This window comes from Pipra filicauda, unplaced genomic scaffold (genome assembly GCF_003945595.2).
Source record: "Pipra filicauda isolate LSUMZ 115617 unplaced genomic scaffold, ASM394559v2 scaffold23_size5868930_pilon, whole genome shotgun sequence".
NCBI classification, from domain to species: Eukaryota; Metazoa; Chordata; class Aves; order Passeriformes; family Pipridae; genus Pipra; species Pipra filicauda.
The window spans coordinates 1,134,655-1,161,517 of record NW_024104354.1 but is presented as its reverse complement, the minus strand read 5'-3'; the positions used below and the strand labels follow the sequence as shown (position 1 = coordinate 1,161,517).

Genomic DNA, 26,863 nt, shown 5'->3' with positions numbered 1-26,863 from the left:
AATTCTTAACTAAAGCTCTAATGCCAGAGGATGGTGCTATTTGCCTGCACATCATCCAAGTAATTCAGAAACAACATCATGCCTTTTACACGTTGACACAATTACATTCCTGTTGACTGTATTGAGGAGCGCAAGGTATTTTACAAAAGAAAGCTTTCCTGATCTACGACTTCTATTTATGCACCAAAATCACTTCAGTATGAAACAGAAGTTTAAATATAAGAACTGTGAATATGAAAAACATATCAAACTGACAGTATTTAAATAGTAAAATCATCTTGTATTTGTTCAACTTTTCCATAACCATTCTGCAAATTTTCTCCAGCAACTTAACAAGGGGGCCTTTTAAAGGTGCAGAAGAAAAAAACGTATTTATTAATCACATATGATTAAGAATGTTGAAGCCACAAATATTTTTAGCATTTTTAAGTCCCAGAAAAGTGTATTTTACAAAATTTTAGTGTAGTGAGAACTTCTAGGTAAGACTAGCTAAAACTTTATTTAATTCAAATTTAGGTTCTCTGAATTCCGAACTCTCCCACTCTGCTGGTGACATTACAATCATACTAGTTTCTGATTAGGTCAGAGAGCTGACATATCTGTGGGAGAATTAATCAATTTTTGTCTTAAAATTCAGTCAAATTTGAAAGTCTTCACTTGTCCATGCATCCACTTTTTTTGGTTCTCTTCAAAGCTAGTCCTGTGTAAGAAAAAGAGATCCACTCAATGCCCTTCCATGGTTTCAGGGGCATTTCAGTGAAAATTGAAATGTCACAGCATAAGCCGCATTTCAGAGTGGAAGATTTGTGCCTTCAGAGCACCAAAAACCTAATCATATATCAGCTGTTGAAAAAAGCAGCTCAGGGGCTTATGTAAGATGTGATTTTAAAGAATCAAATGTGTTCATCAGATTGAGTATGGTTTAAAAGAAAGAAAAAAAAAAGAAGGTCTAGCAGTACAGCAATTACTGATAATACTAGATATACACAAACACCCCTCACTTACTGTAAATTGAATTCATGAGTATAAGTACTCACTAACTGAATTGACTTTTGCATTTCTGCTTGCAAGGATATGGTAATTAAATAGCAAGTCCTCAGAAATGTCCCCTTTTAGTTTGTGGGGGTTTTCCCTTAAGAAGACAAAAAAATAGACATACTCTACTTACATATTTTACAAAAAGTCAGCCAAATATTCCCATTTTGAAAGCTTTACCTATAATGAAGATGAAAGGAAATGACAGTATATATTACAATTTCATTAAAGACGGAAGGAATGGTGGTATGGGACTGCCAACAGAAATGGAACCAGAAAGATGGAAACACATGATGTGGAACAGTTCAAGGGGTTTTACTTTGGTTGCTATAAAACTGACTTCTTGATCATCCTTGCCATGCTCACCATCTCCTACTCAACAGAGATGGAGACATTTTACCAAGTTAGGGCACTTCTCTGGGATCTAGTAAAAACTAAGTACTAAAACAAAGTCCTCACTATAACTGACAGAAACTGGATGATATGTATATGATTCACACCACAGTAAATGTTCAGACTTTTGACATTTTTTGGGAGTTTTTTTTTTCTTTGCACTTAGACAAGCCACAACCTTCCAATTAAAAAGCACTTCACTATAGACTACTAATCAGCTTTAGGTGTGAGCCTCAGCTCAAAACCAACCATCTTTGTGTTCACTATTTGCTCATATAGAGAACTCAAAGATCTAGCTTGCATTTGTGCTAGAAATACTTCAATGCCAGTTAAATTCTACAGTCCATAGCCATAGCAGAGATTGGAACTCAAAAAGCATCATTTCAGGACACTGCACTGCTTTCATTAAGGCAGAAAACAGCTACTGAAGAAAAAGATACTAGGGTACAAATATGAATAAAGTTACAGAACTTTTTCTTCTGAAACATAAATAAGACTCTAAATATTCATAGTATAAAAGCAACATACCAAAGAGTATTACAACTCTCCATACTGAAAACTACAATTACATAAAAGAACACAAACAAAAAACCCATTGTTGACAAAAAAAACACTGATACAGTGAAAACAAGTGGGCAATTTCAAATCTCAAAATAAAAATCATTAAAAGATATTATTATTTTGACCAAATAAATTAGACACAGTCATTTCCCAACAGTCACAGAACAATGTTTAGTGTTTGTGTTTCTTGATCTTGAGCAATTTTAATAAATTGAGGAAACTGACAAGGAAAAAGATCATTACCCAGAATGGAAATGATGCTGGAAGGCAGGCTCCAATGAGAATGAAACCAGTAAGACGCAAGACTAACATTCTAACAAGCTTGCCTGCTTTGCAGAAAAAATTGTGTTTTATGCAAGCCAGCGCAACACCTTTTACTCTAGAAGGAAAAAAAAAAAACAAAAAAAACAACTTCAAAAGGAACAAGAATAAGAAGTGAAATAGGAACTACCATGTTACATTTAATAGATGCTCTCACTTTTTAAGGCAATCAATCATAACAGGGTCTGCCCATGTGCCCCCAAGACAACGGGAATTTTCTTCAGAGCAAGTATTTGTAGCTGTGCCCATAAAGACTTTATGTAAGATAAGCAGCTAACTACTGTAAATAAAATTTGTAAAGAAAACAGCTCACATGAACTAGTAATACAGCTGAATGATGGAAAAAGTACCTCTGACAGGTGACGAGTCCCAGTACAGAAGAACTCCCAGACCTAGGAGATGATAAGCCCCTAATAACCAGAGATGCAATCAAAGATGGAGGATAGAGTAGGAGAGATGGTATTTACAGTTTTACAAAACAGAATAGCTCAAAGGTACTGTTAATTTGAAAATCCTACCTCTTTTGGTATTCCAACTAGTCTCTTAATAACCAAAACTTAAGCAGATACTGAAAATGTATAACCTTGTAAAAAGTTAAATGATACATAACTGAGTTTATTTTAAAAAAACTGTGAACCTTTAACAGTTAAATACATGCATTTAAGAGTCACCTGAACAATTACTCTGAAGAGAAAAATGTTAAAGGTTCAGATTCTTACCAATCAGAAAGAATAAATGCTAAAAGGACAAACTGGAAACAAAAGGCATTAAAAATACATTGCTCTTTGTACATGTAAATTAAGTTAAGTTAAACATTTCACACAATCTGTTCAAAGGAAATATGCTGAGTGAACATACACTTTTTATAGTACTTGTTTTACTAGGACTGAATGTAAAATAATGAAGCAAAACATAGATAATTAACAAAACCAAGCAAAATAATTAACAAGGTGCTGTTTTTCCTTCGTGTTTTTTCCTCCAAATTAGAGACTAATACTGATAAACCTGCTCTTCCCCTCCTTAACTGTTCCAACATTCCATGTTTTATGCTATTAGTTCAATTTTGTGTTATTTCTCAACAACAAAATATGAAGTTGGTATAAACAAAATAAGTAACTGCAGGATCACAGTTCTTCAATAGAAATTTCAGAAATGCTAATTAAAGTTTTAACACTTTTTCTTATATCAGTCTAAGATAGTTTTAAAAAAATTAGATTTATAAATTATTTCTATGTAGATGGGACAGTTAAAGTACTCTGGAGGCATTCAATTTTAAAAATATAACACCAGGAGAAAACACTTAAGATTTCCTCCTTCCAGCTGAATTTTGTTTTCAGTGTTCTTACAGCATGAAACCAAAGGTTGTAGGTGCACCATCAAGTGTTTCTACAATATGCTCACAACCTATAATTCAATACTAAAAATTACACTTTACAATGTCCTATTATTTAGCAAGGTGCTCTCCCTATTTTTTATAATAGATACCACTTAAAATCAGAACATATTCCCATCATCATCCAGTCTTACTCCCCTCCTTAATGCTATTTTCCACTCATGGGAGAACATCAGAAGAGAAACAAAGGGAAATGAGGCTTCAAGTTCAGTCACATTCTTATCTACTAGTTTTTGGTACTATGTCCTTAACAACGGGGTACATGAAGATGTGTTATCCACATGCGACTGCTCTCTGTGGGAAGAGACCGTGACTGGTCATAATTATTCTAGTGAACCAGTATTTTATTCTACCTTACTACTGGCATTTGAAGCTCAGTTTTTCTGATATAATTAGCTACATCACCACCATCAGCTCTTGCTGGCAGACTTTCCAGATATTCCTGTGCTGTAAAGGATCCTTTTCTGCATGCACCTCCCAAACTCGAGTAACTCCTACCATTTGGAAAGAAAGACTGCAATCTCAGTTTTGTTCTCAGTGCTACACAGATGAAAGTTCAATAAATCACACACAAACCTACTCAACAGCAGCTATCTTTAGCAAAAGACAAGCAATAACTAAATACATCTATAGGAGAGGATGACCATATTCTCAAAGCACAGATTGAGACAGAAACTGGTAGATCGAGCCATTTGAAACTACTAAGGCATACTTTACTGTCACAATTTTATTCTAGTTCATTCTTGTGAAATTTTCTGGTTTTCTTCACTGTAATAGCAACAGGTTTCCTTCAACATCTACTTTTAGTGCTTCCTTTAATTCTAATGGAAGGCCCATTTCCTAAATAAACAGAATTAGTTTGCAACGCTGTCATCTTGTCCTGTTCATAAATACAGTACATTTGAGGAAAGGCAAAAATTAAGAGGAAGTAACAGTTACTAAAAATGCAAAGATATAGAAAAGCTTTAGCATTCTTTCTTATTTAAATATCCTAGTGGCAACACATTTAGAGACAAAGAAAATTTGAATGTTAGGTGAGAAATTGCTAAAGATCTCTGTATCTAACTTGCAAAACAAACTCAAGCTGCATCAATGCAGTACGCTGATCAAACCTACTTTAGGTTATCTGCAGTCCAGAACTGCCACGGTATTAAAAAAAACGTACTAGCAGGAAAAAAAAAAACACACCAAAAAAAAACACCTGAAAACAAGTTCATGCAACTATTACTACAATTTTAGAGACAAATTTTAAACTATTTGAAAAGCCACAAAGACAGTTTTCCAGGACCACCACTGTGCATCACGCTGTTTGTGTGAACACTTAGTTACAATAGATTATATACCAGAAAGACATAATTCCCTAAGGAACACATTATGGATGCTACCACCAACAATGGATATTACTAGGGATTTAGTGAATCTACCACTAATTTGATGATTAAGCTGACAGTAGGGCTTTTCCGTAGCTAATTGATACAAAATCCTAGAATTAAGCTCTAACTGTATTTACCAGGGAAACCACTGCAAGGAAAAGTGCAGACACTGGCCAAGCTGAAGTAAACAAGGTATAAGTAAGCCACTTGACATACACAGCAGCACACATTTGAGAAGCACAAAATACATTTTAAAAAATTATTTGTTCTGCACTAAAAAATCAGGAAAAGTTTATAAAAATGGCACCATCCTTCAGCACAAGAAATGTATTCACATACACAGTTCAGTTTTCCCTTTTGAACTGCAGCATGTTTTACAATATCTGCATTATTTATCTACACTTGAAATATTTATATAGATTATCATTCTGAAAACTTATTTATTCCATATTTTCCTATTAATTCATCTGGCGACAGCCAAATTTATATAATTCAAGTGTTATCAAAGATGAACTTGTTTAATTAAGTCTAGAAAAAATGGAGACCGAACATTACCATAATCTGAATAAAGGAGACCTCTATTTTGGAAAATAACAACCTATATATAGATGTGATGTGAAACATAAGACTGGAGGCTCTATTCTTCATTGCCAAAATAATTCAAAGACACAAACTGATTTATAAGAAGCTGCACATCTGAGTTTAGAAGCAAAACTGAATACGATAAAATATAACCTATAGTTTTAAATAAGCTTTGCACAATTTATCAGATGCAGAACGCCAGAACAATTTCATTTGCCAGTCTGAAGCAGTGCATTTCACCCTATCATGATTTCAGAAGGGAACTTGCATGGACTCGAGTTCATTGCTTAATGTTTTTCTCTACATTTCACATTTACAGTAACGCCCTTAGGCACACAGATTGCATCCACAACCCTGTAACAGTTTGTTTCCATACGTTATCAGAAAAATAGCTTTGAGTAGCACTTTACCTCCTTTTTTCAACTTAAGCATAGCACTTGGTGTATACACAGTTACACCATCTTGCCTAGTGGACAAGCAAAGTTAGTCATTTTCCTGTTTATGTGGGTCAGCGATAGGGAAGAGGAAAACATGAAAAATAGGAAAATGTGATTCTAAAACCACAAAAAGTGCTAACAAGGGCTTGAACAAGGAGTAACCAAAATAACATCAACTCATATTTTGGAATTAATTAGATATAAAATTTCCACTTAGGGTAAGCTTTTATATGCAGTAAAAATATGGAAAAAGAACTGAAGCAACAACCAGCCAAAGCTCTTCCATGTCTTTGCCAATAGGGCATTACAACTTATGCAGACACAGGTATTTTCCATAACTACGTTACCTAGTTTTCCAAGCTTTTGGCATTTTAAGCATGAATTTCTACTTTCTTATAGAGATTCTGACAGTAGGCTCACGAGTTTTAATTTTAATGGCCATTTCAATCACAAGTATAACAGAAGGGAGAAGCCTGGTACTTCATGCATTTGTAACTGTCCACTCTGAAGACCAAAATGCTAGCTTTATGAACAACACAGAAGCTGAGATGATGAAAAATGGGTAATGTTTTGTCACCCAAGAACAAAACAGTTCAGTTGTAACTAGTCACACAAGCATTAGGTGGGTGGCATTTCTGTTGATACTTATGTGCCATAGTACACTACACTATGCAACTAATATGCTTTATAACAATACTGAATCATACAGACAATTGCAGAAACACATCCAGAAGACAGTACGAAGTATTTATCGATAACACCAATTTTCTAGGGAAGGAAGTATTTGTAGTGAAAGACACCTAGCATAAGCAGACATTGTGAAGTAATTTTGTATTTTAAGCTTGAATTTTTACACCTTCCTGGTTTTTACTTTTTAATTTAATTTCTGAATTTTCACACATTTCCTGTTAACATTCAAACTCCTTTTTATCAGTAAGTAATGTATTTTAAACTGTTCCTTTTGCTCCCGCTATTTTGGATTTGATATGCCTATACTTCTAACATTTAGTTATCTTACCAGTTTCTAGAGCTGAAATGCATTACTTTTCAACTGCAAAATACTCGTGTGTCAGCCTTGTCAACAGCCCTGCTTTGAGTACTCAAGTGCAAACTTCAGGTGGGACTCACAATGTTTAAACTGATATACAATAGTACTACAGCACAAATGACTCATTCATCCTTAAGACTTAACAGGATTTTTAAAAAATGTGACTCCAACCTTCCTGATACTCCAGTAATCCCATCTGAGAACTTACTAAATTCTTCACTTTACCTTCTAGAGACACTGAGAAAACCAACTGGTAGTTGATTTTGACCATGACCTAAAGGGACTGACATAGAAGGTCACTGTAGGAACTAGCAGAGCTACAGCTTCCCCAGGATCTCTGATTCTTCTGGAATGCCAAAGCTCTAAAAAGGACACAATCATTTTTAGTTTTATCTAAGCTCTCTTAGTTTCCAAGCAAAACACCCAATTTTCATACAGGATACAGTCAACTACAAAAATGATTGACTTTGTATTGGTTTACACTTCATCCTAACAAAAGTAAACCAAACTAGTGTTAGGAACATAAAGGATAACTCAGAAAAAGCCTGGAGTGTCACTTTTTCCAGTGTAGGTGTATAGTATGTATGAGGAGAATCTCAAAAAGATATCTCAAAGGATTTTGAAAAGCTTTTCATTGCTGGTGACACATTTTTCCCTGAAATAAGCCACTTCCTTTCTAAACCCACACCGTACCTCAGTGTCAAGATTCAGTAACTTCTCAAAGTCTGTGTATATATTTTTCTTACCCAAAACACGGAAGTCTTACATTCTCATTTACTTTCCATGATTTAAGATATATCATGTCAGATTCAAACATTTCCATTGAGAAAAGAACGTATCTTCTTTATCACAGACTGAATGCATGCCATATCTGAGTACAATTAAGTACAATGGGTCCTCATCACTGTAGCAGGCATTTGAGAACTGTCAAGTTACAGGAAAGTTAGCACACCTAAGTGAAGTTGGGTACAAAAATTTCCTTTTGAGCTACCTGTTTATAAATAATGTATTTTCAAATGAGCAAAAATCAAAGCATCAGAGCCTAGTATGATAATTGGAAGTAAAACCTGAGGGACTCTAAAGCTAATGAAAATATATTGTACGTCGCCATTCAACTTCAGAATGTTTGCTCCTCCAGGATTTCTTTGGAATTAGACCTACAAATAAAACCCATAAGTATCAGTTTGTTTGGTTTTGTTTTTTTCATTTAAGACTCTCAACTTCACTTGTCCATAAACCATAAAGCAGAAGTGATAGAAGTTATCTGTTAAAGCACAATAATCTGCATTCTGACACTTTGCACTAGGAAGCAACCACTATCAGTGTCCATCTGCAGCATAAATAGACAGAAGACAAATAAGTATTCCTCCATGGAAAGAGAAACACCCACCATTCTGAACCAAAACTTAACCCTGCTGCATTCAACTGAGTTAAAAGTAAAAGCTAATTACATCGTCACATTGTGGAGATGTTTGCATGATTTTTTCTTTTTTATTTGCTACTGGTGTAAAACAAAAATGAAAGAAGATACTTATACAAGAGAAGCAAGAAAAAGAATTTCACAAAATGAAAAGAAACATTAATAAAATGCAAGCTAAGCACATCTCAATTTTATTTGTGCCTTTTCTTCTAGAAATTGCCCACACTGTATTAATAGTTACATCAAAAACCTGAATACATGCAGTATTAATAAAAATATAAATCAAAAATACATGCCAGTGAAAAAATATCTGCTTCTCTATTAACATCTATTAACTGCTTCTCTATTAACAAAGTAGTAAAGCCCAATATCTAGAAAACTAGACTCAGGTGTGAGACTTGTGCTCTATTCCTAGATTATCTGGCATATCATGAGTAAGGCTTTTCAGCTTCCTGTGCCTTACTTTCAATTCTGACTCTTTAGTATGAAGTTTGTTTCTTATTAAATATTTATAAAAACAGCCTTCTAAAAGCCGTTTACAGTGCTATTCCTGAGAAATTACCATAAAACAAAATAGCCAGCGCCACCACAAAGACAGCTCAACTCTAGATTCCTTGCTACCCCAACAACAATAAAACTAAACATGCTCAGTTCACAGTAGTTTTTATTTCCTGCAAGAACTGCACATTTACAGACATCTGACCTCCTTCTTGCTCAAGCATCACTAAAATCAAAAATCTTAGTGTCATAAAGTGGTTAACAATTCCGTTAATGGTGCCTGAAATGGAAGAGAACCTTGCTCAGTCACCAGTATCTGTTTGTTCTGCAACACTAACACAGGCAAAAAGAAATGAAATTGTAGCTTAGCCAGAAAAAAAACAAGCAGAAATGAAACGAAAATGCAGAGAATGCAGATCTTTTTGACTAAGAGGGTACCATTTTTACATAAATATTTTTTAGAAATGTGAATTTTAAGAAAGGTTTTTCAGAGAACCCATAAATATCAGCTACATATCATGACACAAAAATCTTTGCTTATCTTGACCATAGTGAGAGCAAACTTACTACAACCGTGTGTTTCAAATTACAATCTCTGAATATCACTAATCATACCAAAGTAAAGGACACCTGAGAAATGCTACATACGTCAAGAACATATGCCACCAGATAAAAAAGAGAAGTCTATATTAAGACTTCATTCTTTCATGTTATGGACAAAAATATTCAAAATAGCCAATCAAAATATTAAAATAATGTCCATCTTCATCTAGCTATTGCCTCCAAACATTGACAAGATCACAGAATCACAGAATATGCTGAGTTGGAAGGGACCCACAAGGTTCATCAAGTCCAACCCTTAGCCCTGAACAGGACCATCTCCAAGAGTCACATCACGCACCCGAAAGCATTGTCCAAATGCTTCTTGAACTCTGTCAGGCTTGGAGCTGTGACCACTTCCCTGGGGAGACTGTTCCAGTACCCAACCACCCTCTGGGTGAAGAACATTTTTCTAGCATACAACCTAAACCTCCCCTGACATAACTTCAGGCCATTCCCTCGGCTCACCACAGAGAAGAGATCAGCGCCTGCCCCTCCTCTTCCCCTCATGAGGAAGTTGTAGACTGCAATGAGGTCTCCCCTCAGTCTTCTCTTCTCCAGGCTGAACAGACCAAGTGACCTCAGCTGCTCCTCACATGGCTTCCCCTCAAGGCCCTTCACCATCTTTATTGCCCTCCTTTGGATGTTCTCTAAGAGCTGAATATCTTTCTTATATTGTGGTGCCCATAACTGCACACAATATTCAAGATGAGGCCGCACCAGTGCAGAGCAGAGCGGGACAATCCCCTCCCTTGACTGACTGGTGATGCTTTGCCTGATGCCCCCCAGGACACGGCTGGCCCTCCCGGCTGCCGGGGCACTGCTGACTCATATTCAACCTGACACAGACCAGGACCCCCAGGTCTCTTTTTGTGGCACTGCTTTCCAGCATCTCATTCCACAGTCTGTATGTACATCCAAGGGTTACCCCATCCCAGGGACAGAATATGTCACTTCCCCTTCCTGAACTTCATATGGTTGGTGATTGCCCAGTCCTCTAATTTGTCCAGGTCTCTGCAAAGCCTCCCTGCCTTCCAGGGAGTCAACAGCTCCTCCCAGTTTTGTATCATCTGCAAATTTGCTTAGTATTCCTTCCAGTCCTACGTCCAATTCATTTATGAAGATATCAAAGAGCACAGGATCCAAGATGGAACCCCACTAGTGACAGGTTGCCAGTCTGATGTCACCTCATTCACTGTTACCTTCTGTGCTTGACCTACGAGCCAATTGCTCACCCACCACACGATGTGTTTATCCAGCCGTGTGCTGGACATTTTGTCCAGAGGGACCCTGTGAGAGACAGTTTCAAAAGCTTTACTGACTGCCTTGTCTTTCAGGTATTTATCAATACCTCTGAAAGTAACCTTCTCCATAATTTTACCAGGCACTGAAGTGAGACTGACAGGTCTGTCGTTTCCAGCACTTCTTGAAAATCCAGACAATGTTTGTCAGCTTCCAGTCAGCTGGAAGCTGACAAAACTGATGATGAGTAAATACTTCACAAGCAACTCTTCTCTAAAATCTCCATATTCTCATTATAAAAACAGTAAAATAATTTTCACTACATTTTCACAAGTCTAATTCTTAAGAGATTGTTCAAGGATTCTCTTATCTCTGCAGACTACAACCATTTTACAGGTTCTAGTCATCTTCTGGTCATATTATTACCAGAAACTTGTAGGGTAATGGGTTATTTTCTAAAGGAATCCTACCAACAATAAGCATCCAAATCAATTATTTGACCAACGAACTACTGACACACCTCAGAAGTCACTGACAATTGTTTCTAATGGACCATTTTTAAGCATGCAACATAACGAATCCACAAACCAGATAAAGAACCCTTCCATGATGACACTGACACTAGAAACCCATGAACCATTTCATACAGATTGTTCATCTCAACAATCACCTAAAATCACAAAGAGCAATTAGCTTTTACTTTTTGGTAAAATTATGTACTTTAACAAGCTACATAAAGGAGCAACTGGCTGTATAATACGGCAATAATAGAACAGACCCATTCCCAATGAACTGCATTGAGATATCAATTTGGGAAGAAAAGAGACTGCCTCAATAAATAAATAAATAAAACACCATTGGCTTTGATTTTTGTTTCACCACATTGTTTTCTAGTACAAAATAAACATACCAGTTTCACAAAAAAAAAAGCTTCTCTTACTTCATCAGAGAAAACCCACAGTCAAAATGGATTAAAACCACACACAGAAGTATAGATAATGACAATTCCTTATCATCTAATTAGTAGTCTGGACACAGTGAATTGAACATCAAATCTACTTAAGAGTTTATCAGCTGTCTACACTTCACAGAAACAAAAAAAACCATGTAAGTTATCCATAAAAATTCAACTCAATTTCCAAAACCCCTTCCCCCCAAAAAAAACAGAGAAGCGTCCCCTGTCAGCACTTTAGGAAGTTTGCTTTTACTGCATGAATTACAATGTGATGAAATGTTTGCTTGAAATATTGATTCATAATCAATATTTGATACAAAAACATTTTAAACATTAGAGAAGTTGAGTACTTTAGATTTGAAAAAGATGTAAATAATTATGCATATAACCCTAAACTACTAGTACCTACTACTTGTATAATGGAATTGTAATAAGTTATATACCCTTCACAACGACAATCTGTATCTTCATACAAATCTTTTGTACAGCTATTCATTCTTGCAGTAGTAGTTTGCTGTTTAACTTTTTGCATAAGTGCAGATTTTCAGAAATTGCTGACTACTGAAAAATGTTATTTGAATGACATGATAAGACGAAATAGGGCAAAACACAAGATTGCAAAGACTACCTCACTGCACCAACTAGTCTCTAAGAAAGAAGATTTTGAAATATAGTTGTGCAATAGTTCCAGAAACTTAAGCAGCTTGCTGCATCTGAAACTTAAGATCTTGAGAACTGACCAAACAGATTTTGCCTTACTTTCTCCACAGGAATCTTCCATGCATCTTCCATGCCCATTCAGTCACAACTCTATTTCTATCAGGTAAGTTAATAAGAAATTGTAATTAAATCAGTGCTTTAGGAATATGCATTTTATTTACGTACATAAAGCTACATCAGTTTTGTATTAAAAATATTTAGCAACCATTCAAAAATTATGCACAAAATAAATTTAATGTACAAAACGCCTAAGGAGTATTCAGTTTGAATACCAGAAGTAGTACGTCTATGTAGTTTAGTATTGTCTTTTTCTCTTCATATGCAAACACAGACAGGTATCTTGCAATGTTAATATGTGAATTCCAAAACAACTAACACAATTAACTCATATTAAGCAAAGATACACAGTAGCTGCAAAACAAGGAGGGGAAAATTATATATATATATATATAAAGAAAATAAGCTCACTGTGTCAAGCATTAAACAGGTAGATTTAGTTAAGAAGAATTCTAACGTTCATCAGGCACAAATCCTTCAGTGCAAAGGCCAAACACAGCCTTGTTATACAAAAATGCCACATACTATAATATCATGCAGTATTCTAAGACAATTAAACCTGTCCTTGATAGCATAAACGTGGTTCTCAGTAAAGAAATTAAGGAATAATTAGGGAAATTAATAAAATACCTGTTTCATTTAAAAAGCAAATACAGTGACATAATACCTTTTGTTTAGAAAAACAAAACGATAAAACTGTCCAAGAATGAAAATAAATAATTTCTGCTACAAATTATTTGGAATTCAGGTTTATCCACCACTTAGGTACCTTCTGCAGTGTTCAGCCCGTAAGTTTGTACTAATTCAAGGCTCACTTCGGGATTCAGGATTGCAAACTAAAGAAAAATCCCTCCTCTACCGCTTATACACTGAACAGCACGTATGGCTCTTTCATGACCACTAACACTACAGTCAAATGCAAATGAAAAAGTAATTATATATGAAAATCTAGGTACCTAACAAGATCCAAAGTTGTTTACTAAGGTAGCAAACCCACAGTAAACATATAATGTTTTAGCCACCTGTTGAAACTTTAACCTGCATGAAAACTATGGCAAAACCGAGCTCCAAGTACTACACATTGCCCTCGCTACTTGTACATACTTTCCAATGGGACCCATCCAACATACATTTAGTTGTTCAGATCAGGCTCTAAAATTACTAAAATGCTAAGAAGTTTTATGCAGATAAGGGCAGCCAGGGGAATGAGAGAATAGATCAAAACCAAAGAGAAGCTAGACAAGAATAAGAAAATGTTTAGACGGAAAAGTGAAGCAATGAAAATTTAAAAAACCCACATGTATTAGAAATCTCTACCAACATTAATTAATGCCTCAAGAATACTTGGAACACAAGAAAACAAAACTACCTAAAAACATACCAGGCATGAGAATGCCAAACTTTGCACTAACGTTCTATGTTTAAAAATCAGAATTTCTATTCTAGAAAACACACAATCTTGGAAAGCTGAAATTTATAAATTCTCCAGATAGGACCTTTTGCCTCAGTAGGAGTAAGAGACTTGGATTTTTAAGCAGGGGAAAGTTAACCTTTGGACTAACTACAGAGAAATAGACCACTGAAAAGCATTTCATATTCTTCACACAGAAGTATTTGCTATTATGACTAATTAATAAAACTTCCAGTATTACTATCAACCAGGCTTCTATAGAAAGTCTTCAGAGGAAATCAATTATGCTCCTGCTAATGAACTTATCACTGTACAATGGATTGTATTTTTTAATCCTCTAAGGCACTCAAAATAGGTTAGGATACAGACGGCTAGATTAACACGTCAACTGGAACATAAACACTACAGCACTGTCATTATATAAAACTTTTATTAATAAGGGTAAGAAACATTCATTTCATTCATGAGGTCAAAGGTCACACTGCTCCTAAATGACAATTTCATCAACTAAACAAACAAACAAAATATACAGATCATTAAATTTGTACCTGAGAGAACTGGAACATGTTTTATTTTTGTTTAGAAACAGAACTGTAGTGCAACCTGAAGTCAAGAATAAACCTAAAGTTTTTGTCTTCTTTTTGATGTAATATGATTAACAAAAATTAGATTAAAACTAGATGAAAGTTGTATCTACTGTTTCATACTAGCTGCCAAGTTTAGCATGAATATGTGTATGGCAGTACATGAACAAACATATTTTTGTAGTTGCAGCAGTATCTTTATTGAACTTATTGCTGTTCAGAATTTAAAATAGTAACAATGACATTGGAAATATATTAGAAGTCATAATGTGTACTAAGAAGAAAGTTAAAACATATATACAGTTGCTAATTTGACCAACAGGGCACCAGAAAACCTCCAGAATGTTCTGATTTGGATCTTTCACCTGAAGATTCAAAGCAACAGTAATGGGTGCAAACAGTAGAAGAGAATGTATTTCCATTTCTAAAGGAAGTTTTCTTCAAAACAGACAAGAGGCAGACACAAATAGCACTTATGCTTTGCCTGATTTTTTTTTCCATTGAGCAAAGACTCTCATGCTACAGTTGAAAGAACTGTTACTCCAATACTCCTCTGAAAGACTTGAGAATAAACCATAGAATCCTAGGGAAACTTCTCATGAAATAAATGCAGCATGTATTTATATACCTATAAAATTGCTGTTTTAACATTCTGAATATCATATTTTGACAGCTGATTGGAGGGGGAGTACAACAATTTTCACTGCTTGCTCCCCTACAAATTTGGTCCTACCAAAAACTATACATGTCCTACCACAACCAGAACTGTCAAAACCTGAGGTCATTGAGGCTTTTTAAAAACTAAAGGTATTTCTGTTGTAATAGTGTCATCAGTATAAATATAGAAAGAGAATAATGACAGTGACTGGAAACATCAATTACAAGACTGACAGTTTAATAACATACCTTTATCAGAAAATCTAACCTTAAGAACATTTAATAAAACACTTGTAATATAAACTGAGGTTCCTGCTCCCCAAACTATACACCATATAGCAAAAGTAAATTACTTTACAAAATAATAATTCAGTGTTCTTCCCAATGAACTGTATCTTCAACACCTAGAGATATTTCAAGAAGTCTAATGGTGTTCACAGAATTTTGTACATGCAATATCTATACACTGAAGTTCAAGGCTTTGCGAAAGTTAAAAATGTTAAACTGTCAGTGAAAATTACGCAAAAATTAAGACATTCAGTGCAACAGTTTAAAAATTCACATACAAATTTGCTACCAATCAGTAAGAACTGTAATATGTCATTTTAAAAAATAAAAAAAAATCAATTCTGCATTATAAATATGTCCTATGTGATTTTTTTTTTTAATATAATGCGATATAAACAGTGAGACTTGGTTTTTCCTTATTACTGTCTTGTAAAAGCTTTTTTTTGGTTAGCTTTTACAATATCATCAGGAGATGCTGATTTGAAATCAAATGGTGTTATGGCTACTATGGGACCAGTTTCCTTGGGTTTTACATCTTGTACCTGTCTACTGTATAGGAAAGTTTTATGTACACCAACTGTGTGACGCTTATATCCTTTTGGAGGATAACGGAGGCACAAGGTTAAAGCAAAAGCTGAAGGTCTTGCACACAGCGCCTTCATCCATGAAAGGGACAAATCCTGCCTCTTAAGACCATGCCCTTTTTTGGTTTTTCTGTTTATTTTGGCAAAACCAGAACATCTTCCTCGTTTTTCTTTTACAAGTTTAGTTTCAGGGCTTAAGATACTTGACTGTCCTACCACATTTTGCTCTGTAGATACATCTTCACTTTTTACAAGGACACTCAAATCAATGCTGGTTCCTTGGGAAGGCCTGAATTCCATTACATTGTGCACGGGCAAGTCCATCCTTTGCTGAGTTTTATCTGTTTCAATAGTCTCTGCTATTAAATCCGAGAGTGATAAATTCTCAACCTCCTTTACTGGAGAAACTTTAGAGAGGGCTAGAGAAGACAAAGATCCTGTCAGCTCTGGCATCCCAACTGAAATTTGGGGTTGACTTACTAGTTGTAATAATGACGAGGTTCCCAATTTCCTATCAGTGAGGCTTGCTGTTGACTGGGTGTACAGATCAGCCAAAGAGTAACAGTGGCTAGCACTGCTTTCCTGGTGCTCCTGAAGTAAGTCAGCCAATGAAGTACTTCCAGGTCTTAACACTGGCAAAGCAGCCATGTCTGAAGAGGGACTTTCTTGTTTTCTACTTTGCACAAGCGAAGAAAAATTTTCAAGAAGTTCATTCTTTTTATTTACAGTATGACTGACTTCATTATCAAGAGCCAATTTTCCTAAAGCACTTGTTAAACATGGAGAACTGTAAAAATTTGCACTACTACTACAATCAGAAGTATTTGGGGAAATGAGAGGAATGTTGTCTTCAGGACTCAGAGAATCACAAACCACATTCTCCATCAGCAAGGATTTCAAGTCCTGTGTTTCCTTGCATTTCGAGGGGTTACTTCCTATGCTAAAGCAAACACTGTCAGGAACCAGACTTACTGCATTAGCACTTTCTGGTAGTTGCTTCTCTGCCTGTTTATTCACAAGTTCACAGAGTGATCCTTTACACAAATCATCACTGAATGAAGATGACAGAACAAGTGAAGAGGATTTCAATCCTTTCCTTTCACATGAAGGTATATCGGATTTTTCAGCATTAAGGAGTACTTTGTCATTTGTAATATTCTTTAAAGAATAAAGAGCTGAGCCACTTTTGGCTGTCAAGTTTCCAAACTCAGGTTTGTTGGTGTTGTCAGCAAAATTTTCTACTGCACAAGAGAAACTGTCTGTATCAACACACATTTCTGGACAACAATGTAAGTCTCCTTACCTTACAATAGCCAATAATTTTCAGATGGAAGTGCAATCACAACGAAATATCCAATTTTTTTAAAGTTGACAGCAGCGACAAAAAAAAATCAAGAAACATGAAAAGGCATTTAATTACTAAGTGTTATCCAAAGGTAAGGAATGCTCTACAATTAAATTACATGTATCTACTGAAATATCTAAGAAACTTTAAGCAAAGAATGTCAGTAAAGATTGCAAAGATTTAAGCACAAATCAAAATAAGAAAAGTTACTCTATAGAAACTACCAAAATAGGGAGGTATTGGGGATGGGAGATGTCAGTTCACCTAACAAATAATGGAAGCACATAAAATTTAAAGATGCTGTCCATCTTAAAGGGATACGCGTTAATTCAGTCATCATATATTATAAATCAGAAAACTATCATGAACTGCAGCTGTTTGCAGTTTGCATTTAAACTGACACTAAGGTGTTATTTTGACTTCCAGCTCAAGAAAAGTTACTGTTTCCTTTAAATGTTTTAGAATGCAGATATAGTAAGTTGATATTCTTTAATTCTCTAAGAAATTAATATTGCAATAATAAGCATCTTCAGTTTGTAAAGCCAAAATTAAACTGTAGATAGAAATTAAATCACCTTGAATGTAAACAATTAAATATAAATATACCTTTTGTATTCTTTGCTAAATTCACAGCATCCTTATTCTTGGTCTTCACATTTTGCTTACTGCCTTGTGAAAGCACAAGATCCAAAGCCTTCTGTACATCAAATTTACTATCCAGTAGTGCTTGCACCATTGCTTGTTCTGGTATGGACTCTGCCAAAATTTCTCTCATTTGATCAAGGCATGAATTAAGACGGGCTGAAAAAAACATAATACTGTTAAAAGCTGCACAAAAATGTGTCTTAGATGGCCTAACCACTAGCACCACACCTCTAATAAGAAAATAGAAGAGAAAAATATTACAATAAGTTAAAACCTTTAGAAATTAATTTCAATCTCACTTACTGCCCTGACAAACTTTGTTTCCATACCCTGCAGAATATTTGACCTATTTCAGACATTGCTATAAGGAACATATCACTGACTACTATTTATTAATTTAGAAAGTCTCAATATTGAAATATTTTGATGTTGTAAAATAACAACCTTAACTGCAGAGAAGAAATATAAATAATCACCTTAAAATTATCCAAATTAATTTAGTAAGTCAACGTGGAACCCCACTGAACAGTGTATTTTAAGCATTTACAGATGCTACAATTAACACCGGAAGTAAAACAGCATTTTTGAGGTCCTCAGACCTTAACAACTGAAAACTCTGGATCAACATGCCAGGTTTCAAACTACCTGCAATCTTTGCCTTTTCTAAAAGGCAAAGTAATATATTTTTTGGCTGATAAAATCAATTTTCTTTGGAGCGTATTTTTGCAACTAGCCTTGACTAAGATACTTGCTGCACAACAAAAGACTGAAAATTCACCAGTCTGCCATTCACTGGAAGTAGGGTGCTGATCAGCCACACAAACATAAAAGAAGAAAATCTTCCTGAATATCCCAGTTTCTGCCAGTTCAGGTTTTAGAAAACAGGAACTGAAGAACAGGAAGACAACTACATATTTTTTATTTGAACACCTCCTGAAAGATTTTTAAAAAACTTTGCTACAGGAATTCAACACCACAGAATTCCTGTGGTGTGGTTACTTAAATTAGCACCTTCTACCTGTAATTCAAATAGCAAGTCAATGTTGCCCACACGTCTGCCATGCCAAACAAGTATGGGCAGAGCCCTACACAATGGCTGGTTGCCATTTTACTATCTAACATTCAACAAGGACAATCTTTGCAGCCACATTGACTGCATCAATAACTTTGTATTAATGGCCAGCACTGCACATTGTCTCAAACATAACAAGTCTTCTGAGACCGCTGCTGTTTTCACAGTAGAAATGGTTATTTTGAGGTTTCTTTTCCTCCTTTTTTTTAGTCTAGAATGTTAGTTTCCTTCTTGTTCCAGTACCAGTTCTTGACCGATTAAGTCTGTCAAAAGCATTGTGAAAAGCTAGAGGACCATATGGTCTAGATCACCTGTACCATTGCACTGGCTCATTCTTTCAAATTGCCCTCTACAGCATTATTTCCTGCTATAAAAACAGGATACTCCCTAATGTACCATATTTAACCATATCTAAGCATTAGAATAACTTTTACCAACGTAACTGACATGGAATCAAAACTGTTTCTGTTCTATCTGTTGCTCTGAATTTTCTGCAACTTCTTTTAAGAACCAAATTTCAACGCACTTTACCTGAGCTTATCAACATTTTAAAAATAACCCTGATTATTTCCAAAACATTAAAAACTACATTATCTATTAATACTTACAAAGAGACTTGTCAATCTTTTTCGCAAAGCAAGTAATTAAGCAATCAGGCAGCAAGTTTAAAAAATTAAAGCAAGTATTTTTTCCCTCACCACTTAGCTTGTAATGTGGAATTCATGGCTGCAAGACTGAATGGAAACAGAAGTCTTATGAATTCAAAACAAAGTAAAAAAGATTGTAGAGAATACTGGCTACTGTTTCAAGGAAATGAGATACTTTGAAAACCCCTCTAATGCTGCTAATTGCTATACTTCAGAATGCAAAACAAGCAAAAAATCATGCTACAAATACTCAGTATTCAAGAGTCAAGACTTGAGCAGTCAGTACAGCTGTTCTTATGTCTGAATTTCACATGAAATCTCATTATTTCTAGTAAAAAAGTAGGAACACGTTTCAGTGTATGCAACCAAGTTACAAGTAATTCACAAAAGGTAGTTAAAAATTTGAAGTCACCACTGAGGCTACGTTCATGGAAGGTGTTGTTCTATTCTAGTAAATCCTTAATTCATATATGAGATTATTCTGATAGTTATTTATTTTCTATAATTACCTCTATCAACTTCAGTCAACTGATGACCGGATGTAAAATAATCAGCAGTATCATCGGTACCTTCATAGCCATATTCTTCTTCTAAAGGCTCAGCAAATGTGGCTGGTTTGTCTCGTCTGGAGTAGATAAACTGAGCTGCTGCATTAGATAAAAAATGAAGTATATAAAAAAAAAAGTCAAATTTTTTTTCCTTTAAAAACAAAACATATGTAAACGGAAAATAAGTTAGGAGACTGAATTGTTGCAGTGGTTTCAAGGGGGTGGGGGGACACTGCTGTATAATCACTACTACCTGAGAACTACACGGAGCATACAACAGCTCATACTAGAATATAAATAAGTCATCATCACAGTGAAACTACAAACTGGCCAATATCCTTGTATCCATGTAATCCAACAATTCTGCAAAGTTCAGTATTGGAACAAAAGAATATACTCATGGTTTGAAAAACAGTATTTTTTATACAAATTACCATCTGTGGCCTAATGTCTTCAGAGCCTTACTCCAGAATTTTTTTTTACTTTAGTTTCAAGTAAAAAAAAAGTCATCATGAAATTCACGTTGCTTTTACAGTATGTCACTGTCAAACTACTACTAAGACTTTCATAGAGTTGAACATATTCTTCCCTTCTTGGAATTTCATTGGAAACACAGCCCATGAGTTAAAATGTATAATCACACAGAACTTTAAACAAGTGTACAGTTTCACTCTGATTTAGCAACACATTAAGGCATATATAGATAAAACTCCTTGCTGAATAAGAGCCCCAGTCATTATACACTCTCAGAAATGTGCAAGGTATAATGTAAACAAATTGCCCTATGTTATGTAATATGCCCCCCAGCTCTGAAATACATACTGAAAGCATACATATATCCTGAAGTTAAGTAGTATAGCCTTAGAAACTGTTTCCCAAATGCACACATACTGTTTCATATTCAGTCACCAAAAACTGAAGCAACTATTAAAAGATCATTAGACGATCTAGATAAGATTATTTTATAAATGAAGCTTACACACAAAGAGTTCTTAGGAAAATTACTGTGCACAGGCAGGAATTATTTTTGCAAGTTATCAGTCTATACTTGAGTAAAAAGTATAAGTTACACATTTTCATCACAAAATAACAAGGCTATTACTAATTCTTAGAGAATGACTGAAAAAATCCAGCAATTAAACTCAGAAATTGAATGCAAGACAATCTGTTGGGGAATGTGACTACAAATACAAAAATTACACACCTAGATTCCCTCATCTAAAATCCACAGCATGAAAGAGGAACAGACTTTTAAAGACTTAATTATTTCAAGTTCCTGTGACCAGAGGTCACACACTACATCACAGTCACAGTGGATTTAGATCCAGACCAGTTACCCGCAGTAGCACAGCTTCATATCAACACTAGCTGTACTATTTCCAGGGCCTACTCAGCTCTAGAAACACTGCCACCCAACCTGGGGAAACCCTGAACTGATAACTTGCCAGAGACTTGACTGGAGAACACAACCTAATGGTTCTACAGTGGGGTTAAATTCCTCTTGGCTGAGCTGCTTCAATTACATCTTACCTGAGCACACAGCATCACTATTTTTAAACTTACTTTGCAACATTACAAATACTGGGAGGCTGGTTACCTCCACGTGACCTTGCATGAGAGGAGAAGCCACTGAGGATCAGCACTACAGCCCACAATAAGACTCCTTGCCCCACATTTGCCTAAAGTTGTGTAAAAGAATCAACTACCAGGTGCAGAATCACAACTGTTAAGCCCACATAGACTGTACTAACAATTTGAACAGATAGTAAATGTTTCATGATTATCAACACATTCCCACAGACCAGATTTCTCCATTATCAGGTATATTCTGACCATCTAAGATAATATAATATGCTTGTAAGAGTCAAGATGTAGCCAGTTGTCTAATGTGACTTCGAAAAATACAATACTAACACTACATAACTGACTTTAACAGCATTGTGGCTACTACGCACTTTTCAAAAGCATCACTAGCTTTTAGATATTGTTTTAATTAATAAATATCGGAGCAGGGATCAATGGACAATACTTATATGTAATTATATGAACTAACCTGTTGAAGGAGAAATGCAATAATCATCTTCTACAGATTGGCCATACACATCATCATCTTCAAAATCTATAAGGCAAAACCAGCAAGATTCATGTGCACAATTTCTAAATAATATTATAACTCAAAGTGTAGCTTTTGCACAAGGTTTTATGAAATTATGCATCTCCAGTATTTCAGAAGCACAGTTAAGTTCTTCTTATTCACCTAGGTAAGAATTTCTAAGTTACAATAATAGAATTTTGTTAGAATAATAGAATTTAACATTTAATACTCTATTCATTAGAAAAGCTGAAAATTTTCAAGAGCTAGAATGCTTCACGCCTCCTCCTTCAGCATCCCCTTTGGAAGGCTGCCCTCTCAGACCAAATCCAACTTTCTACAGCTACACAAATCTTTACCCACAGTACTTCTCTTGATAATTCTGCTTCACCTCTCAGTCTGAACCACAGACAGTTCAATTACAATCTCTACTCCAAAAACTCAGGATCAGCATTTCTACTCACTTCCTATGTATTTCTCACCTTTCTTCTCATTTTATCCTCATGCCCATCCACCTTTCAAATGAGGTTCAGCAAGGGAAAAAACCCAATTCACAATTCCCTTTGAATATGCAAAATTTTTCCAAGCAAAAAGCAAGAATCTTACAGTTACTTAAACATAACCATATACTTTCCTCATTAAAAAAAAGGCATCAAGAAGCACAAAGAGAAAGTAAGTTATGCCCTGTACCCCCAAAAAGCAATCCTAATATTATGTAAATCTTGAAAATAAATTTGTAATTTTCACCAAGTAATAATGAAATACACAAAAAAAGTAATAAACTATTGTTAAAGATCCTATTGCATACATTTGGCAGTTTCACAAGTAATACATATTGTTTATTGTTTTAAAAGACTTACAGACCACAGCGTGCACTGACCATAAAAATAATTATTTAAAAATTACAGAAATTAGAAAGAACAGAGTAGAAGCCACTCAAGCATTCCAGCTGTATCACCAACATACTCACAGATATCACATTCAGTTGTGATCACAATAACTCAAAAACAAGAGGAAAAAAATGGAACATGGTCAAATAAAGGCCACAAAATCTAAGGCCTCAGAAGTCTTCCTATGAAAGGAAACCAAAAAATACTGTAAATATTTACTTTAGAAATGAGATACTTAATTGGGCCAGATAAAGCATTACAGAATCATAAGTGGCATAAAAAGAACATATGGCATTAAATAAAGCAACAAAGAAGACACGAAATCTACTTCATTCGGGCCATAAATGATTATATGTGACTATAGAAGCAGTACATTGTGCAAGGATAAGACCCGACACGTAACCAAACAGTAATGTTTCCAACAGCAATTGCAACTTAATGGCTACAGCAAATTACTGTCCATCTCAACAACCTCATTAAAAGATTCTAATAAGTGTGTGAACAATGAAATGAATTCTATGAATTGGGCACTCAGCTTCACAGATGCCACAGTCTGAGCTGAAATCAACATTTCAACCAATCTGTGATGAAAAAAAAACTCTAAAGGATGAAAAATCAAGCAGTAAAATTCCCAATGCAGCCCAAGAGTTTTCCTATATTAGCTAAATTTACATATACAAAACCTGCAAGGTGGGACATACAGGTGCCACAGCTCATATGAATTTACATGACTTGCACAAATATTCCAAGATCACAGTGCAAAATAGAATTTGTGCACCTCTAATACATACACAGTGTGTCTGTTCACTCAACAGCAAAAGACTAGGAGCAGGCAAAAGCATTTCTAGTAATTTTTAAATAATCTGACAAAGTGAGGCAACAAAATTGCTGCTCTCTTAACAAAGGATTCTGTAAAATACCAGTATCAACTGGAAACGTGTCCATTTTTTCCACAGCCCAAGTCAACAGCAAAAAAAACTTTGAGGAAAAAAGAAGTGTGATTAATAGTTTGCCTAAGTTAATGGGCAAGGGCACAAAGAAAGCTACAGTAGTGCAAGTTCATTCCATGCAAGCTTAAGCATAGCAGGACAGGTGTCTGAAAAAGAAGTCGATCCCTAAATGCGCAATTTCATCTTTAAGGATTACATTTCTTCCGCAGGTAACAGCTGTTGCCTCTTATTTCTTGTTATGGCTGAACATCAGCAACAATTTATTTGCATTAGGCCGTGAACACAACTTTTAAGTTTTACAAGACTAAAGGTGGGTGGGTTAAAATTGTATTGAGGCTTATTTTCAAGTCACTGCCGCTCCTGAAAAACAGAGTCAACTTGGGCATCTCAAGGCAGCGCAGGGGGGACCCAGCTGTGGCTTGGCCGCGCTTTGCCCGTTTGGAAGCTCCCGGCAGGCCCGGGCACCGGGAGGAGGTCCTGAATGTCAGTGGCAGCGCGGCCACGTGTGCCCGACCCTCCGCTCAGGCGGGAAGCGGGCCGGGGACGGGGCGGAGAGACGCCTCGCACGGAGCCCCGTCCAACCCCCGCCGAGGGGAGGTGAGGGGGCGGCTTTTCCCCTCCCACCGCCCCTGACAGCCCCCCGGGCCCTCCCCTACCCCCGTGCCGGCCCTGCCACACCCTCCTGCCCGCGGCCACCGGGACGGGCGGCCTGGCCGGGAGTAGGGGCTTGGGCCGGGGGAAGGGAGCAAGGACGGACCGGCAGCTGGGGCGGCCCCGCAGCTCTGCCGCCAGCCTGCTCGCTATAACCGCTACCTTCGTCGTAGTTGTAGCCGCGGACGTTCCTGTGCCGCGACATGATGGCGGCAGCAGCGGCCTCGCTGTCCCGCCCGCGGTGGCGCTGGTACTGCGGGCCTACGGCGCCATGTTGGTGTCCGGCGAGGCCCGGCGGAATCCCCCCTGCGCAGGCGCGCCGGGCACCTTTCCGCCAGCGTTCGCCACCGCGCATGCGTCTCTCGCGTGGTTCGGGACCTTCCTCGGGCCGGCGGGGCGGGAGTGGGGAGCGGCTCGCGCTCCGCCCTCGCGCCGGGCGGATGCGCGCGGGTGGCGTGAGGGAGGGACCGCCCGCTCCCGGGCAAGGGGTGGATTATCGTTCCTGGAGGAGTTCAAGTCACGGCTGGATGTGGCATTTAGTGCTGTGGTCTAGTTTTCAAGGTGGAGAGCAGACAAAGTTTGGGCTCGATGAGCTCGGAGATCTTTTCCAACCTAAATAAACGGTGCAGTGATTCTGCTAGAGTGTTTCCTAAGGCTGCGGGTTACATTGTGCGTCGGGATACACGTTAGGTTTATGGGCTAAAGACAAATGCTCTCTAATGGCACAGCACAGTGCCATGCAAAGACACTAGCCCTGAGCTCAGTAAGAGATTGCCAAGGTAGTCCGTCATTCTGCTTGTGTTACTTTCCCTCTGACTGGTATAGCTCCGCGAAGCTAGCCAGTATGGCTTCGGAAAGATGTGTTGTACACAAAAACCCACTTGTTGGTCAGCACTGTGCTGACCATCTCATCTGCACTTTCTGAAAGCTTGTCTTGAGTACTTCACTGTGACCTTTCTCTGGTGAGTCCCCTTATTCCCATCTCTCTTCAGCCATGTTTTTCCATAGACTGTTCTGCTTCCCAGTGCATGCTTCCAGTCACCATCGTCTCAGATTTACCAACCCTGATCTCTGCTCATAGCCAGCCCACCCACTTACACGTGAAGCTACCTTGCCAAAGGTCTCTGCAGCAGCCTCTGGCGCTGCTGTGCTCAGCCCATCGCAGGGCAGGCTCAGCCTGGGGTAGCCACCAGCGCTCCTCACCCGCCCACAGCAGGGAAGCACCCTGGCCTTCGCGGTACCACGGCCGACATGGAATGCTGGCATCCAGCCTCCCACCCACGTGCACCTCACCCCCACATTGTTGTTCACACCTCTAACTCAACACAAGATAAATGGCCTTGCCAAAACTGATCTCTTTCTGACAAGCATAGAATCATCAGGGCTGGAGGAGACCTTCAAAATCATCGAGTCCAACTGTCAACCCAGCACTACACTGTAACCACTAAACCATATCACCCAGATGCAGATGCCTCTTAAACACCTCCAGGGATGGTGACTCCACCACCTCCCTGGGCAACCTATTCCAATGCCTGACCACCCTAACTGCAAAAAAGTTTTTTCTAGTATCTAATCTGAATCTCCCATGTCTCAGCTTAAGGCCATTTCCTCTTGTTCACTCACTGCACGCACAGTAGAAGAGACCAGCCCTTAGATCACTACAAGCTCCTTTCAGGTAGTTGTGGAGAGTGATGAGGTCCCCCCTGAACCTTCACTTCTTGAGAGTAAACAAACTCAGCTCCTTCAGCCATTCCTCATGAAATATGTTCTCTAGTCCTTTCATGAGCCTTCTTGCCCTTCGCTAGACACACTCCAACACCTGGATAACTACACCAAGAACTGATGATCAAGAACCCAAAATAAA

The 26,863-nt window shown here is 37.1% G+C and overlaps 1 protein-coding gene across 2 annotated transcripts in view; it reads right to left on the bottom strand.

The window, feature by feature from the left end:
- Positions 1–25,293, bottom strand: part of HBS1L (HBS1 like translational GTPase) — a 60,278-nt gene extending 34,985 nt beyond the window's left edge. The window contains exons 1-4 of one of the 2 annotated variants that reach the window (XM_027746580.2): positions 25,162–25,293; positions 22,470–22,535; positions 20,378–20,515; positions 18,111–18,305 (exon numbers count right to left, since the gene is read on the bottom strand). In XM_027746580.2, the coding sequence (XP_027602381.1) occupies positions 18,111–18,305; positions 20,378–20,515; positions 22,470–22,535; positions 25,162–25,204 (442 nt within the window). In that variant the 5' untranslated portion in view covers positions 25,205–25,293. Of the gene's footprint in view, positions 1–17,462; positions 17,481–18,110; positions 18,306–20,377; positions 20,516–22,469; positions 22,536–25,161 lie in introns of those variants that run through there. The other variant, XM_027746583.2, reaches the window with a different exon arrangement.
- Positions 25,294–26,863: the final 1,570 nt, after the last annotated feature.